This window comes from Diceros bicornis, chromosome 25, assembly GCF_020826845.1.
Source record: "Diceros bicornis minor isolate mBicDic1 chromosome 25, mDicBic1.mat.cur, whole genome shotgun sequence".
Classification (NCBI taxonomy): Eukaryota; Metazoa; Chordata; class Mammalia; order Perissodactyla; family Rhinocerotidae; genus Diceros; species Diceros bicornis.
The window spans coordinates 9976751-9988991 of NC_080764.1; the positions used below are offsets into that span (position 1 = coordinate 9976751).

Here is a 12241-nt window from a genome sequence, read left to right on the forward strand (position 1 = left end):
GGTTCCACCTTCGTGGAGGGATTTTGGCATAGTCATTTTTAAGAAGTCTGATGCACGTAACTTTTGAGCCAGTAATTCCACTGCCAAGAAACTACACCACAGACATACTTGTAAAAGTAGATGAAATTACATGTACCACAATGCTCACTACATCACTTTCGGAAAACACCTGGAAGCAACCTAACCATCTATCAAAAAGGGACTGGTTAGACCAATTGTTGGTCATCCATAAAACGAATTCTATACAGGAAGCAATTAAAAGACAGAACCATACATGCTAATATGGAAAGATTTCAGGTATAATGAAAAAAGCAAGGTGAAGAACAGTATGTAGTACAATCCCTTTTGTGTAAAGTTTTTAAAGGATAGACATATTTTGCTACAGGTATGAACAAAATTTTTGAATGAGACACAAACTTCTAAGAGATTACCTATGGGGAGAGACCCTAGGGTCTCATTATTTATTACCTTTTGCTTTTCTGTACAGTTCGAACGTTTTTATATGTGGATAAAGTTTTTTTAAATGTTAGCAGGTTTTATTTTAGGGAATTAATGAGCAATCTTCATTTTCTTCCTCATTCTTTTCAATATTTGAGAAAAAAGAACTAGTTAAAAGTAATCATTTTCTCAGTGGCCATAATGGGACTCACTGATCACAAGGCTTACTTTGAGGAGGAGAAAACTGAATATTGTGATTAATCTTAACTAAAAAACCACTTGAATGGTGCATCTCCTTAATTTGTTGAACTATATACTTCATGGGGACATTTAGGTTGACAATGCCAAACTAAGAATGATACTATCAGCACTACTTTTAATTTACCACTAATGATGTTTCAATCATTCGAATAAGGAAGCAAGTAAGTTTAATTCTGGGCAAATGATTATTATGAGATAACAATCTCTTATACAAAGTATTCTACTTCCAAAAGGGATCATTAAAAATCATCTAGAAAGTGACTGAACCTTCCAGATCCCAGCTTTCCTACAGCATTCTGATGGCCTCAGAATGTTCTGAAAGAGCAACACAGAATATTTCCCTTCGCTGGGGAAAGAGAAGCACGGAGGATAGATATGTCCATGGGTGGAACCCGAATGGAAATTAGAACTACTTCTGCTACTATTTTAATTCTTTATTTGTAAATCTAGAGCGTAGTTTGTTTAGCAAGCTATAAGTCTTTTGGACTCTGCAGACCAATACAATTCCAAAAAAATAATTTTGGGATACTAACACAGGGTTGCCATCTTTTCCTTTTGCCAATAAAGAACACTAAAATGAACTACCAGCATCTGTTATCACTATCATTTTATAAAAAGAGACACTACTCTGTTAACAACAGAGTGGTGTTAATGTAGCAAAGATCCCCAGAACAAAGCTCAAGTTGAATAAACGTAGCTTAATAAAAATGTCTTGGTTTAGGATTTTTTTCAACAAAACCTGTGAGAAAAAGCCATTGCCTACCTGATGTTGATTTACTGGTCATCGGGGTAGGCAGGTTTGGTTCTCGAGGTGCTGGGCCCCCTTGGGAATTCTTATCCCACAGATTCACATTCTTGTAGTTATAACTGCTGGGGTCTCCCCATGCTGAAGTGCCATCATCGATGTCCATTTTCCGACTAATTGACTGTGGGGATGGCTCTTCCCAACCACTGGGTTCCTCATCCTTAGGGGTTACTGGCTGCGGCCCGCTGCTCCAGTTGGAATTGGAAGGCCGTCCATTGCCTGGAGGTGGTGGGGGTGGGCCTCCCCATGAACCAGAAGTCTCTGGTTGTGGTGGCGGTGGCTGCTGTGGCTGCTGCTGCTGTTGGTGCTGTTTATTCCAGGAATTGGGCTGTCTGCCTGTCTCAGTCCATGCTGGAGATCTCTTGCAATCTTCCCAACTGCCTTTTGAAGCTAGGCTTGTATTCCCACTGTTCCCCCAAGTTCCAATTTCATTCTGCCCTCCTTCACCCCACCCAGACACAGGTTTACTTGCAGAACTTTCCCAATTGCTGTTTTTTGCTTGATCAACTTCCTCTCCCCAACCATTCTTTCCAGAAGTCCATCCTTGATTGGGCTGACGTCCACCTCCCCACCCCTGATCCTTGCTGGAATTCTCATTCCAAGAGGAAGATGTCTTCTCATCTGGTCGTCCTCCTCCCCAGTTGGAAGAGTTGTTGTTCTTATAGTCATTCCAGCCTCCCGTGTTCTTGGGGTCTTTCCACTCTGTAGAGGCTGAGAGCTCCCCCCATCCAGACTTCATTTGATTGCTTTGGCCGGGTGCGTCTCCCCAGCCCCCTGAGTTCTTGGTCTGTGTGGCAGCGCTCTCCCACCCCTCAGTTCCTTTGTCAGATTTCCCCTCAGGCCTTGGCACCTCTTCAATATCCCACACTGTGTCCTGCTTAATTTGAGTTTGGCCCCAGCCAGTGTTTGAGAGCACCCTGGGGTCCAAATCAGTTCGGCTCAAAAGAGTCTGCAAGACAGCCTGACAATCAGGATGTGTGGGCCTGTACGACCGACGGCCAGAATTATGACTGTCACTACTTCCTGCTTTGTGGTTGCTTCCAGTGCTTTGACCTCCAACTTCACTTCCTGTGGAGCTGGAAGATCTTCCCCAACAGGGAGCCTGGGCATTGCCTTGGTTTTCAGGGAGGGGGTGGCCCTTTTGATTGTCCCATGCTCCAGTGCTAGAATTTGGTTGGTTTGGACCACTCCATTCTCCAATTTTCAACTCATCAGACCCAGTCGGCTGTTTCCATTCTCCCTGAGAGACCCCAGATGTCATTTTGTTCCCTTCACCCCATTTGTTGTCATTAGAGTCCTGAGGGCCAAAGTTCCAGGACCCACCCGTAGACCTGTTATTGTTGTCCCAAGAGTCATTTTTTGACCCAGTTGATTTCTGAACAGAAGCTCCTTTCCAGGAGTCCTCTCTATCCTTTCCATTGTTCCCATTGTTTCCAGAATTGCTTTGTCCAGAGGCTGTGTCAGTTCCAGAAGGCCCCCTAGCTGCGCCCCAAGATCCAACACTCCCAGTCTTTCGATCTCCAGTGCTTTGTGAAGGGGCATCAGTGCTCCTGGAGGCGTTCCCCAAGCCCATTCCAAAGGGCATTCCCTTATTCTCCATGGGGTTTGGTGAACTTAAGTTCAAGGAGTTAGTGTTTCCATTTTTTGGTCCATCAGTGTTATGAATTTGAGCCTGTTCTCTGCCAGAGACAACAAAATTAACACCCGCATTTTCCATCTTTGACTGCTGTTCCCTGGATGCCTGACCCACTGTGCTAACCTGTGCACTGGAATTACTAGTATCCGTTTCCAATGCTCCTTTCCTAGAATTTCCTTCTTGGACCAGCGCTGGCCAGGCAGATGGGTTGCTATTTGGGTTAAAGTTGCTGAAGCCAGAGCCAGGTCCAATTCTATCCTGACCACTCACATTCCTCCAGTTTCCTAGTCCATTGTTGCTCTCTGCAGTAGAGTTGGAAGATTGAACAGATTTAGTCTTAGGGTCAGATTTCCAGACCCCAAGATTACATTCGTTCCCAGAACTTGCAGACTGGCACTGGCTCCCTTTTCCTTTGTTACTAGTGGTGCTTCCTGGCAGAGTGCTCTTCTCAGAGCCAGGGTTCGAGGCACTGTTGTTATCGGTGGTGTTTTCGGAAGAAGACTCAGTGTCTTTGCTGGCAATACAAGGCCACTCTTCCATGTCAGACCCGTCTACAATCACCTTGTCCCAGATGTGACTTGGGTTGGGGGAGGTGCCGTTGTTGGAGGAGGCTCCCGGGCCCCAAGTGGAATTTGCATAATTTGAAGCAGCAGCACCTCCAAGGCTTGACTCTGGGAAAGAGATTATCTTATCAATCACAACTACACATGCATGATCTATACATGCATGATCTATTAACATCTAAAGCTCAAACTGCCCCTAAGAGAGCTCATCACATTTCTCCGCAAACTAGCTTCTCCACCCAGTTGCCTGTCTTGGTTAACTGTATCACATCGGTTTCAGTCATCTCTTTGCTTTCGTTTTGCCTGGCTGGTGTATTTTTAAGTCTTAACTCTCTAACATCTCTCAAAGGTATCCCCTTGTCATTCCTATTGACACAGAAGGGCATTATTGTACCTTGAGACAATGCAATAACACCCTGAACTGGCTCTGTATCTCCAATCTACTCTAAACGCTCCTGGCTGGAGAAGTTTTTCTGAAGCACACCTTTGATTATACCACTGCTATACTGAAAGCCTTTGACAGTTACTTAGTGTACAAGAATAAAGCCAAACTCTTTGGCCTGGAGTTTGATCATGATGTTTCACGACCTGGAACCAAGTGACTTTTCCAGTCTCATATTCCAGTACTTTCTATGTAGATGTCTACATTCCACACTTCTTGACATTCCACAACTTGTGCCTTCTCACCCTGGCACCATTCCACATTGGCATTTACTGTTTTTTCCTCCTGAATTCACACACTGAAATTTGCCCATTTCTCTAGGCCTAGTTTAAACACCATTTCTTCTGTGAAGCTTTTTTTGAGCTCATCACCTGAAAATAGTTTTTCCCTCTCCAGAGCCATTTTGCCTGGTACTAGAGTATTGTGTTCACTGTCTTCCCTCCCCCATGTTACCGCCTTTTAGGCAGAGACCCCACCTTGCTAACGTTTGAATTCCACACAGTGGCCAGTGCACTGCTGCTCAGTGAGCATCTGCTGAATGATGAATGCCCACCCAGCTAGATGCCAGGGGCAAACAAGCATGAATCAGTCCATATGCCCAAGGAACTTAATCTGATAAACTAGTCTGGCTCAGCACATATTTTGGTAGAATTTACCATATTTGGTGGGGAAAAAAACGACGTTTCTAACCCGATCATTTCTTCTAAACTTATTTTAGCTCCTTTAACTAAGCAGTTTTAAATCAATATGGAGTTGAAAAAAAATATTATATAGAGCCATATAAAAGTAAGGAAGCACAGAATCTCAAACTCTTGAGATTTAGGGGCCTCCTTGGTTTTAAGAATGTAAACAGGAGATTGTGACTCACACTGGACCCACATCTACATCCAGGCCTGGCTAGACTCAGCTGCAGAAATGCCCAACACAACCGCCCCTCACACACTTCCTCTTGCAACTGGTTGCAATGGGCCAGGAAGGAAGAGCCACAAGGCCTTTCCCTGCCTGCTTTGGGCCACCTGATGGCCACCACAGGGAAGCCTCATGGATAGAGCTTATCTCTGCATGAAGCCTGTGTCATCACGAGGTTTCTTTCCACCCTAACTCTGCACATGAGACAGTGACAGAATCTTCTAGGCAATTCTGTGTTCAAACTTAGAATTAGACTAAAGCATCCTATCATTAACAACCACCAATTCATTGTCCTTGCCAATGCTTGACAGTACTCAAGCTCCGAATTTTAATACAGCCTCAAAAAACATTTTAAGAGAGAAGGTGAAATCTGTTAATAAGCTAAAAAAAAAAAAAGTATTTGGAAGTTCTTAGCTGATACCTGATTTAGTGTTCATCTATTAAAAACTCAAAACTTCTAGTAGAACTCTTCAGCTAAAGATCCCTTGTACCTACATACAGTTTTTAGTAAAGCTCAAAATCCCAGGCCTTCTAAAGAAATACTAATTTTAAAAATCTAATAAAAGACTATAAAATGGTATTATTTGATATCCTACCAAGATTCTATATAGTAATCTAAGAGACCACTCTCTCTATACGTGTTCTGAGAGCATAAACATGAGCATCCAAGATTCAGAACAAGCCACAGCACTAGCCCCACTTCCAATCAACCTCTAAGTACACACTTGCAGTGAGAGCAGGAACTATGGAGGCTCGAATTTGGAATGCTCTTGTCTGAGAAGGCAAAAAATGGCTCCAAAGAGTGATGACATACAGCAGCTACATTAGCCTCTCATGCCAAGAGCGCACACTCGCTGGACACTAAAACCCAGCAGCAGAAGAGAAATGCTGATACACATTTCATACTGGGATCCTCTCCCATCTTCTGAATAACCCTAATAGTCTATATAATTCACGGTTTTTGTGGACTTTACACCAGGCAATACCAATGAAGTGCTCTCTCTCTTTAAAGCTGCCATGAATTCAATTCACTGACAATGATGCCTCACCTGGCGCAGTCCCACTCTCACTCTGCAGCAGCGTTCCTGTCACTTGTGCGTTGTTTGGGTTTGCTCCAGGTGCTGTGGAGGAAGGAGGCCCTGCCCCACCCCCAAGGAGCATGCAGGACGGTGGAGGGGGCTGCCCACGTTTTAGTAACACTTTGTGGTCCTGCTGGCAACGGAATCGCGGCGGCACCTCCCGAGGCATGTAGCGGGCGGCGCTTGGCGGTTGTCCGTTCGGCACTGCCACCCTTTTGGCATTGTTGCCACCATTGACTGGTGGCGATGGAGAGCTGCCAATTGGGCTGGCGGCCGTTGGTTGGCTTAAACTTGGTTTCGTCACTTCGGGCACTGAAAGAGAGAGATTGGAGAAGAGGCTTTGAGATCAAATACATTTTTCAAAAGATTATTAAGAAAGATTACATAAGATCGATTCCAATAAGGCAACTCTTCTTTCACCAGACTCTTGAGGAATACGGTCTTTCCAAATTCCTAGCATCTTTCGTTTACTGAAGGTAGGGTGGAGGTGGGGAGTGATGGTGACAAGGATTTAAACACATCACTATCATGGAATTACAGTCCATTAACTAAGGGGGAGAGGGGAGCAATCATCATCCACTCCCCTAAATTGACAGAGGAATTCCCTGAAGGGCTGCCTGGTAGGCCTAAGGTACACATGGGCCCCAAGCAAAGTCTTGGTCAAGGTTCAAGGCTCTCAGCCCAAGGGCCCTTTCCCTTCTCCACATTCTTAATGATCGATCTCTTGGAAACTTTTCCTGAAGTCCCCGGTCTAGGGAGGCTAAGCACCCTTCATTTGTGCTCCTGGAACAGGCTGTCCATCGCTATTTACCATATTATATTGAAAGACTCCATTTACAGGCCTCTCTCCTTCACCAGGCCATACGCCCCTCAAGGACAGGGACTCATCTTTCATCTTTTTTCCTTAGAGCATGACACAGAGTGGACTCCTACAGGGAACCTCAGGCCTGGAGAACCACAAATTCAACTTGTTGGTTTCTACGGCCACCTGAACTCAAAGACTCTTGCTTAGCACTCTGTGTAAATATCAAAAAGTTATAAATCTTTTCGCCTCTGTCAAAAAAAAATTTAAGTGTACCTTATGTTTTTTTCCCAACTCTTTATTGAAATAAAAATTTCAAAATGTAGATACTTTTTCTATTTACTTTAAATAATTTTTTACCTTACTTTTTAAAATGGCAAACAGAAAGTAGGGGAATGTGCAGGACAACTGTGAAGTTATACTCTGCAGGCTTTCTGCTCAACCTTAGAGAATGTTCTGGATGTGCACCTCCCTAGCTTCATCCTACCAAAAGACTGCCACCCTTTCCAAGAAAATCTATCTGGCAAATAGAGCCTGGCAGCACTACAGAAATAATCATTGAGCCTGAGAATTCAAATGATTCTGAGGCCAAAATTCCTGACATCCAGAATAATGTTAGGGCCAGCTCTAGTGGCAGCAGCACTGTGACTGCTGAAATGATGCTGGGCCAGCATGTCACTCTTTGAACTGGCTCCTTTATAAGGAGAGATACATCATCAGAAATCAGGGGGCCCAATGTTTGCCCACTGGACATTGGTAAGTACTGTGAGTAACAGGAAAAAAGAGTAGAAGCCTGAAGTAAATTCAAGGCAACCCCTGGCTCTAACCTTAGCCAATCATGAAGCAACAGTGGGCCTCCCAGTAAGGAAGGGAGGTGACAGGATCCATAATCTGTTTTTTTTGTTTTGTTTTGTCAGGATCAATAATCTGATGAGCAGAATAAATGTATGACTTAATAAAGTTAATTGGTCATTATCTAATACTAATATAGTACCCTCTGCATGACCTATAACAGCTGATGATAAATAACTGATAAACAAATGAATAAAGATGAATTATTTAATGATTCATTTTCTATCTGTGCCTGGAAGATTCTGTAGCATATGGCATTCCCAATCCCCTTTCCTCTTATTATGAGAATAAATAAGAAACTGGCAAAAGCTGGGGGGATTTTTCCCAACTGGTTTTTAGGATGGAAGAAGCTATGCTTCTGTGAAGCGAAGCTGCCCTTGCATAAAAGGGCTAGAATCTTCACTTTAAGTTAACCATGTCTGTTACATGCCTTGACTCATTTCCCTAAAATAGAATAAGACACAGTTAGGGCAGCCTACAGGACTGAGGTCTGAACACCAGTTTGACTAACTTTATGACATTCACAGCACAACCAAAGAAATCTAGTGGGTATCACACATTGTGCAAGATTCCCTGCTAAAGCTCCTCAGGGCATTTTCCCACCAGCAGATATAGAATGGATCATAAATAATAAAGTTATTATAAAATGGGACCACCTCTCGCCACTCTCCCTCCAATACGGTGCCCTATCCTGGGAGATGAGTCATTCAGAACTCCAGGACACAGTCAGAAAAGGCCTGCAGTACATGCTGGGAACAAACTGTGTTTCAGGACTTGAATGAATTCTTCTTCTATTTTTTTATTACAGCTTTCTGTGAATTCAAGAATTGTAAGCATTTAAAAGTCAATCACAACTCTAGACACTAACTGGAGAGCAATGCAGCTAGTGGACAGGGGGCCTAACCCAACCTGCTTTCCAAAGTCCAAACTGAAGCCATCAGAATCAGTGTGTGCACCACGTCATGTTCCAGAACGTTAGACAACAACAGAGGGGAGGGAAATTATGATTAAGACTGAATTACTTTTCAGCCCCTCTCTTCTCTCTTCTGAATCTTAATGATTCGTAGGTTGCAGTGCAAATATTTCTAAAGATGAGCTGCTCAAAATAAGGGCATAGTTTCTTATTTTCCAGAGAAAAGGTCTGTGGTTTAAACATTATCTCTGTATCAAAGGGAAATAAAGACATCGTGAAAAATGCTGGGTATCCTATTTTCTAATTTCCATTCATTTACTTCCAAAATCATTTTTTCCTCTAATGATGGCATCTTTTTTCCCTTCCCTGACGCCTTTATTAACTATTCTCATCTTACGGTTTGAACTTCTAATTGCCTCTATTTCTGAAAAACTTCAAGATGATGCTACTTTTTCAGATAAAAGTATTCTTTGAGAAAATTCAGAAATAGGCAGGGCCAATACAAATTACTGTGTTCTTTATACCTTGATGGTACCAAACATTAAAAAAATCTAGAAATATTTTTAAAGTAGCAGTTAAAATATAAATAAGCCCTATAAAAGACACATCTAGAAAATTTTAGACTGCAAATTTCTTGGTGAATAATAATCAGTTACAATGCAATGCAAAAAAATCTCAAAGACTAATGACACACAGAGTGGCCGACGTGCACTGAACGATTTTCAGTAACCTCTAAGCATCGTTTCCATTTCTTTACTTTCCACTCACTCCTCAAACTCAACGCACACTGGCTTTTGCCATAAATCTCCCTGGAAACTTCTCTCCTCATTAAATCACTAGTGATCATCATTGCCAGTCTAATGGGCACTCGCTGGACCTTTTCTTCTTTGACTTTTCTGCAACTTCTGACACTACTAGCCATTCGCCCCCTCTCTGCTTTTGTGAGACATGCTGAGACCCACTCCCACTAGCTCTTCACCTCTTCCTTTCTTTCTTCCTTTGTGGGCTTCTCATACTCTTGATCAGAGGTCAGCAAACTTTTTCTGCAAAGGGCCAGATAGTAAATATTTTAGGCTTTGCTGGCCACACAGTCTTTGTGGTAATGACAACTGCACACCTGTAGCGCGAAAGCAGCCATGGACAATGTATAAATGAATGAGTGTGGCTGTGTTCCAACAAAACTTTATTGATGACACTGAAATATGAATTTCATATCATTTTCATTGCCATAAAATATCGTTCTTTTATTTTTTTTCTAATCATTTAAAAATGTAAAAAACATTCTTAGCTCACAGGTAGTACTCGGCAACGCCTGCTTTTGACTATTCCCTTAAACAGAGTTTCAAAATGGCAGCTGAATTTGGTCAGGAGTTGTGTCTTTTTAAAAATCTGAATGTGAGGGTGACACCTGCACCCTTCCCACATTTAAGTTACTTTAGTACAAACTCTCCCATGCTTAGGCTTTAACTATCACTTATGCATAAATGTTTTCCAAATCACTATCTCCAACTCAGATCCCTTGCACCCCTCCCCTCATCTTCAAACTTGTTCCCCTGCTCCCTACCCCATTATCTGCCAGCTCAAGGAATGGAGTCAACTCCCAACCAGCTGCTCAAGTCAGAAACCTGGAAGGAGTCTTAGGCTTCGCCCTCCCCACCCCCCCCACTATTTTCCCATCAATAATAACTTCTATTGAACCAAAGCACTTCTCTAATGGATTCACTCCTCTCCACCACCAATGCTCCTAACCAGGTTCAAGTCCATACGACCTCCCATCTGAACTATTCTGTGCCCACCTATTTGAACCATATGTCTTATAATACCTCACATTCATTCACTCTCTAGAGGCAGGTAGTTCTATCTCTGAACAAATGACTCCCACTAGAGTGTTAGAACACACAGGTGTCTATACAAGGTGTGAGCGACATTGCAAGTAGCTTAGTTTGCAAATTACTTACTTGGGGGAAAAAAACCCACCTCAAATATTAATAAATTAGAGTAGGCTCAAAGTTATCCCCGGGCCGGCTCTGTGGCTTAGCGGTTAAGTGTGCGCGCTCCGCTACTGGTGGCCCGGGTTCGGATTCCAGGCGCGCACCGACGCACCACTTCTCCGGCCATGCCGAGGCCGCGTCCCACATACGGCAACTAGAAGGATGTGCAACTATGACATACAACTATCTACTGGGGCTTTGGGGAAAAAAAAAGGAGGATTGGCAATAGATGTTAGCTCAGAGCCGGTCTTCCTCAGCAAAGAGAGGAGGATTAGCACGGATGTTAGCTCAGGGCTGATCTTCCTCACACACAAAAAAAAGGTTATCCCAAGCACCACTATAACCAAGCACCACTATGCACTCACTATAACATATCTTCTGGAAAAGGCTCAAAAGACAGACAGAGTTGTGGCCCATATACTGCAATAGTCCATCACCCCAGGTATGCTGATGGGAAGGTGCTGTCCCTCAGCTGTGTCCCAGTGGGGTAAAGGTTATAAGTTACTGCTTTGCACAACAATATTTAAAATGTTTAACTTACATTGAGTTGGAAGCTTTTCCTTGCTGCTTTGACTCACCATCCGTACTTTTGGGATCAGATTAAGTCTCACTGAACAAAACTTCCGAGAGACATTTACCAAGGAACTGCTAAGTGTCAGGGACCAGAGCCCTTCAAAATCTTTGAAAACAACAATTCCCTGAGTTTCCCCAGCTGGGAAGTCTTCCCTGGGGGTTAAAGTTTCCCCAGTGTTTAACCCTCCCAGAGGTGACACAGGTTCAAATTCCTTGACCCATGTGGCCCAAACTCCACATGGTCCAGAGATGGATCTCTGTTCCCTTCCACGGTGTGGTGCCCGTTACACGAACTGCAAATCCCTGCCTAGACACTGTGTTTCCACTAATGCAGCTTAAGGTCATGTTAGTTTTCATGAATCAGTCATTTCATACTAATAAATCCCATTAAGCCAACTATCACCCTAATATCGTTTTAACAAGGCTAAATTGCTATGTTCGAATTCCTCCTTTAGATAGTCTATCTTTTTCATCCTAATCTTATCCTTCATCCCTGTTAAATCTGCTCTATTAGACCAACTCCATAAACTCTTTCAATTCTGAGTCTAACATCCAACGAAGGGGGAAGTCAGCTTCTACCTTAAGTGCTTTTTAGCATTTATGACCCAGGCAGCAGGCCCAGCTCTAGCCCATGTCTTCATATAACCTCCACTTGAAATCCTTGTCCTAGTCTCTCCAGAACTCTCCCCCCACATGTTTTTAATGATGGAAGATAAAAGAAGAACACATAATGAATCTACTTTTTCTCTGAAATATGGACAAATCTTACAACCAGAGACCTGGCACCAAAATAGTCTTTCTTTTTTCTTATAGAGTCTGTTGGGGAAAGATGGGTGGATTCAAAGTTAAGGGGAGACTGCTTGAGGAAGGCAACATCTTTGGGAAGAGGACTAGAACCCAGAAACATCAGCTGAGGGAAGAGAAGAAGAATGGGATTTAGGGTGCTCAGGCAGTCTCTTGGGAACAAAGATGAAGAT

General features: G+C 43.1%; 1 protein-coding gene across 5 annotated transcripts in view; it reads right to left on the reverse strand.

Moving 5' to 3' along the window:
• TNRC6B (trinucleotide repeat containing adaptor 6B) overlaps positions 1 to 12241 on the reverse strand; it is a 175447-nt gene that overhangs the window by 44053 nt on the left and 119153 nt on the right. For 4 of the 5 annotated variants that reach the window (XM_058568303.1, XM_058568306.1, XM_058568302.1 and 1 more), the window contains 2 exons: positions 6104 to 6445; positions 1463 to 3811 (listed from right to left, as the gene is read on the reverse strand). In XM_058568303.1, coding sequence (XP_058424286.1) covers positions 1463 to 3811; positions 6104 to 6445 — 2691 coding nt within the window. The remainder of the gene's footprint in view (positions 1 to 1462; positions 3812 to 6103; positions 6446 to 12241) is intronic. The other variant, XM_058568305.1, reaches the window with a different exon arrangement.